Source organism: Oncorhynchus mykiss, chromosome 11 (assembly GCF_057628025.1).
Source record: "Oncorhynchus mykiss isolate SJ-2025 chromosome 11, ASM5762802v1, whole genome shotgun sequence".
In the NCBI taxonomy this organism is placed as follows: Eukaryota; Metazoa; Chordata; class Actinopteri; order Salmoniformes; family Salmonidae; genus Oncorhynchus; species Oncorhynchus mykiss.
This window is the reverse complement of record NC_143032.1, coordinates 78,220,617-78,226,623: the sequence shown is the minus strand read 5'-3', so window position 1 is coordinate 78,226,623 and position 6,007 is coordinate 78,220,617. Positions and strand designations below refer to the sequence as shown.

Sequence of the window (6,007 nt, the reverse complement as noted above, 5' to 3'; positions counted from 1 at the left end):
AAGAGTCTACAATGGATGTGAAATCAACATAATCCACACATACGTACTTGTCAGTTAATAATACAGGCTTATTTTATATCAGTCAAATAGTCAAAATAAATGGTGGCCAATCTTGAAAAAAAGAGAGGTGTTTTCACACTGTAATACATGAAGCAGGCTGTGCTTGACCCCCATCCGGGAACGGAATGTTTAGAAAGGAGCTAAAATATGACGTCATTGATAACAACCTATAGAATATACTTGGGAAAAAACAAATGTAGACATTAATAAATGCATTTCTATATCTTCCAAAATGTTTTAAACAATAGCGGAAGAGTACAAAGATGGTGGTGCGGTGGCTTTCGAAACAGTGCCCCCTGTCTGTCATTTAGTGTTTATGTACCTCATTAACAACCTCACTGAGTTTCCCTGTTCTTATTTTAGGTCCTCTGAAGACGTTACTCCACAAACTTGGTCTGGAAAAACAATATCCTAATAAACTGACTCTTAGATCTTTGCTTGAGATCAACAAGGACAGCATTTCTGATGACGCTGTTGACTCACTCAAAGCAGTACCACGGTACTTTCTGAGGAAACTATTCATTGTCAATGCAGACTGTAAGAGTTGTACATGTTTACCTGAGGATGAAAGTAGCATAGACCTTTATAGAGATGAGAATCCAGAGGATAATGAGGTAAATCTTCTAGATCTCATCACTGCACTCTTTCTCTGTGCTGACAGTTTCCTGCAGCAGGAAATGGCCCTCAAGATGTCCATGTGCCAGTTTGCTGTGCCACTTCTGCTACCCCCGGGCACTGGCAGTCAGAGCACCCTCATGTTGTGGGCCTTGAGGGATATCCTTAAAGAGTGGCGTCCACATGCTCTATCAGAGTCAAAAGGGTTTGAGGAAGGTAATTTTGTCTTTGAGCAAATACCTTTCATCTCCTTTGTCAGGCTTCAAGACTGTAGCATTTCCAAATCGCAGCTCTTGAATCATATCTTTAGCAGTGGCCAACAGATTCACAACATTTTCCCTCACAAAGACATGGATGGAGGGACAGCTCCAAGGATGATCTCAGGTGGCTTGGTAGAGGCTTGCTGGTATCTTCCATGTGGAAACAGAAATGTTGATAGATATCCGGAACCACTAACCGTTGCTAATTTGAGAGGAGACATTTGTGCTTCACAAGCACAATTTAGTTTTCTAACCCAAGTGTCAACAGCCATCTTCATCTTCCTGGACAGTGTTGATGAAGATGAGCGGAAGTTGTTGCTCTCTCTTGGGGACATGGGATCCAAGCTGTTCCTCGTGGTCAATTCCAAAGGAGAGGAGAGCCGTAATGTTGAAACATCGGTAAAGGAGATAATGGAGGCATTCAAACTAAAGTCAAACAATACAATAACACAGAGACCAAATGTAAACTGTGCAAGATTCTCACGTCAGATCAGCAAAGCCATTAACAATATTTTGAAGGAATCTACTTCAAAAATAAGCATAGAAAGTATGTCAAACAAAGCTATGGAGCTGGAGATATCTGTTGATGAATGTAAGTATGAGGTTTCAAAATCAGCAGCTGAGGAGATTCTGAAAGGCATTGGAGACCAGAGCATAGTGGATTACAAGAGGAACCAGCTGCCATTGCAAGGTGAAAACTGGAAACAATTAGCTAAGCTAGAGAAAGAGGAGTGCAGGTTCAAAAACTCAGGGGAAAGCAGACTGGAAGAGTACAGAGCCAAACTCCGGGAGGATAAACTGAAGATTAGAAGAGAGCAGAACAAGTACAAGACTACCACAGCAATGGCAAGCTTTCTAGGATACCTGGCAACAACTGATAAAGAGGAAAAGGCCCTATTTCTGAAATGGTTACAGCTCAAGCTGGATATGCGTTCACGGAAAGACATGTCATCTCTGCGCAACAGATTCCAGGAACAGTCTTTGGTGAAGCAAGGTAATAAATGTTTGGAAGAGCTAGATCAATGTATTTTGGACTCGTCTCTGGGAATCGAACATTTCATGAGAGAGATGGGACAAATCTACGAAGCATCCAGTCTTGGAAATCCCCAAGCATCAGCAGAACATTGCTCTCTACCTGCTCTGGCAGCTGAGCTGCTGTTGGATGGCTATCCATTTGAGCTTTTAGATGGAGATGCCTCCAACATCCCAGAGAAGTGGGTGACTGATGTCCTGATGGAGCTTCACAGAAAGGTAGGAGAGAAGAGTAAGCTGCTTGTACTAACTGTATTGGGGGTACAGAGTACAGGGAAATCAACACTGCTCAACACCATGTTTGGTGTGCAATTCCCCGTCAGCAGTGGCAGATGCACAAGGGGAGCATTCCTGCTTTTCCTCAGGGTTGGAGAGGACATGAGGAAAGACCTGCGTTGTGACTTCATCCTTCTAATCGACACAGAGGGTCTCAAGTCGCCATCTCTAGCACAGCTGGATGAAAGCTGTGAACACGACAATGAGTTGGCAACTCTAGTGATCGGTCTTAGTGATATCACAATCATCAACATTGCCATGGAGAACTCAACAGAGATGAATGACGTCCTGCAGATAGTTGTTCATGCCTTCTTAAGGATGAAAGAAGTTGGGAAAATTCCAGTTTGTCATTTTGTGCACCAAAATGTGGCAGGAGTGTCTGCACACAACAAGAATGTGGCGGACAGAAAACGTATTCTGGACCGACTCAATGAGATGACACAGATTGCAGCTGAGATGGAGAAGCGGCCCTCTGTGAATAGATTCACAGATGTATTGGATTATGATGCAGACAAAAACAACTGGTATATTCCTGGGCTGTGGCAAGGCACACCACCAATGGCACCTGTCAATACAGGTTACAGTGAAGCTGTTTTGGACCTCAAGAAGAACCTTCTAGAAGTTCTTAAAACATGCAGGTATAAGGAACCTTCACTGATCCCAGAATTCATCGAATGGATGAAGAGTTTGTCGAAAGCTGTGAAATATGAGAACTTCATTTTCAGCTTCAGAAATACTCTTGTTGCTCAAGCATATGACAACCTCTGGAAAGAAATGACTCAATGGGAGTGGGAAAGCCGAAAGAACATCTATACATGGCAGATGAAGGCAGACCTACAAATCTCAAACCTTGAGGTAAACAGCTTTGAAATTCAGTCAGAAATCCAAGACTTGCAGAAATTGCAGGAATCTTTAAAATCTGAGGCATTGAAAATGGTGGCAACTCTGGAGAAAGAGATGACAGAGAAACTGGATGCATACTACAAAAAGAAAGACAGAAATGTATCCCTGATAGAAAAGAACAAAATAGATTTATTTCATCATATCCGGGATGTTCACAGAGATATCTTAAACACAGAGAATAATAAACTTGACATGGCCGTTAAGCTTAAGATCAGCACAATTGAGGCCGATGATATTCATAGAAAACAGAAAGTCATGATTGAGCAGAAGGTATTGCAGCTTCTTCAAAACTCCAATGACAACAAAACCCCACTCTCAGACGAGCAGCTGGAAGATGAGTTTGGGAAGATGTGGAGCCAAGAAGTTGTGAAGATTTCAGGGTTGGAAGAGCAGGACATTCCTTCTCATGTTTTCAAGCAGTTGAGAAGAGATTTCTCTAATCGCAATGTGAATGAGGAGTTTCAAAATATAGAGACTCTGACAGCCTACGGCATGGAGCCTTTCAAGGCCAGGGATAGACACATTTGTACTATGACAAAATTCAAACTGAAAATGATGATGTTTGGGAGAAAGAAAAAAGCGAAAGAAAGTTTGCAGAGATTTTCAGAGAGCGTTATTGATACCTGCAGAAGGATTATCCTAGATTCCACAAAATCTCAAACAGATTACCATGAGTCTCTTACAAAATAAGTTCTTGAGAAGATAAACGAATCTCTGAAAGAAAACTACAAGGACCTAAAAACAAATACAAAGTTTGAGATTGACCTGAAACTGCACATATGTGGTATTGCCTCGAGGGAATTCCTTCAAATGCACAGGAATTTCCTTCTTCGCAAAGATCCTCAAAAGCGTCTGGAGGAGTCCAAGAATCAGTACTTGTCTGCTTTCGTAGACTTATACAGAGAGAGAGACCATTGCCAACGCAAAGCACAGGACTTTGTTCAGCACAGTCTCCGACCAGCGATCTTACAATACATCAATAGGTTCCTTGGGACTGACATTGTAGATGAAATGGTGATAAGCAGCCACGCAGCAGAGTACAGCTCACGGTCATCCTTCCAGTACTCTATCCTCAAGGAGCTGCTGGAAAAAGATGACTTCCAGGCCTTTGTCAAATACTTTGAGAAGTACGAGATCTATGTTAAAGATTTGATATGCCAGCACATTAAAGAATGCCTTTCAGCTGAGATGTCGTTTGACATGTTGAAAAACAAGAGGCTGAAGGAGATCAATCAAAAGATAATGGAGGCCATTGAAAAAGCTAGCCAACCTCTGCCCAAGGACACTAAAAGTGTCACAGAGTTTATGAAAAACCTGTGCAAACATCTTGACAAAGACATCTCCATATCTATGAACGCTGTTGAGGTGGTCCTCTTTCAGATAAGTACTACCTGCGATCGTTTCACCACGAGTCTCCGCGAGTCTCTGAGTGACTTGAAGCAGCAAATGCAAGATGAATTCTCGAAATCCATTGACATCATTGAATCCCTTTACGCCCTTCCCATCAAACCTCAGGACGAGCTCTTCATGCGTGTGTCGGGTTGTGCGAAGCAGTGCCCCTTCTGCAAAATGCCGTGTGATGCTGGAGGTAAAGAACACAGACAGCATCACGCAAATGCACATCGACCACAAGCACTGGGCAGCTACAGAAGTGTTCAGACTCAAGAACTGATTGAAACACTTTGCACAACTGATGTAAACAGTAAAAAATCATTCAAAAATGGAGACACTGACTGGGAGCTTCACCCTTACAAAGACTATCGTACCTATTACCCAGAATGGAACATCCAACCAGACTCAACTGATGAGGCTTCTGACTACTGGAAATATGTCCTGGCGACATACAACGACAGGCTGGCTGTGATGCACAATGCCAAGCCAGCTATGATTCCAGAGGCATGGAAGAGCATCACAAAAGAGCAAGCATTGGAAGGCTTGAAGGTAGCTTTTGGTATAAAAGTGTAGGTAGTAGCAGAATTTTCCACCTGAGTGCAATTTGGGCGACAACTTCATTTATGAAAATCAATGTTCAGAATGTTATGCTGTGTAAATTAAAATCATGTTGTAAGATTTATTCTCTGAATGCTCAGTAGATGTATAATCTGTGTTCCAGGTACATACGGTATCTCCCATGTTTAGACAGGTTGGCCTCCCGCTAGAATGACTGTCCCATGTACCTGTTTATCCTCAGTGACAGGAAGCTAAATTACTGTAAAATAATCCCTTTTTTTAAAGCTTTGTAACATGCATACCTGTGTCACTGTTCAAGGTAAAATTACTGTCCTAGGCAAAATTACTGTAAAATAACCCTCCAGATTAAAGATGATTACGCTCCATAATAGCCTAATCTGTCTCACTGTCCCAGATAATGGCATGTTAAAAATCATTAGAATCATGTTTAAACTTACTTTGAATAGGTTAGAGATATAATTTTGGGGGGCAAGATGAGACAGATATTTTCATGTTCATTTGTTGTTCATTTAGTCTCTTGCTGTTATGGCCTCTCTCCCATTAATTGTTTGATGTTTGGGTTTGTTTTGCTGTTGCTTTTGTTTTTCTTTATTGTAAAGCGACTTTGTGTTTCAGAAATGAGCTATAAAAATACTATGTATAATTATTATTAGATGACGATGACACCTAGAATCTCTACAATGTTCAACAACGGGAAGAGATGACATGACTGAAGAGGGACTTGATCGAGTGGCACTAACAAGTTCACCCTGATCATGTTGACCCTGATCATGTTCACCTTGACCCTGATCATGTTCACCTTGATCATGTTGACCCTGATCATGTTGACCCTGAACATGTTCACCTTGACCCTGATCATGTTCACCTTGATCATGTTGACCCTGATCATG

General features: G+C 41.8%; 1 protein-coding gene across 1 annotated transcript; it reads left to right on the top strand.

The window, feature by feature from the left end:
- The first annotated feature begins 434 nt into the window (after positions 1-434).
- Positions 435-5,481, top strand: LOC149979879 (interferon-induced very large GTPase 1-like). The gene is given in 1 exon segment (XM_090191178.1): positions 435-5,481. A coding segment is annotated over 1 exon segment (4,374 nt). The 5' UTR covers positions 435-737; the 3' UTR covers positions 5,112-5,481.
- The last annotated feature ends 526 nt before the right edge of the window (positions 5,482-6,007 follow it).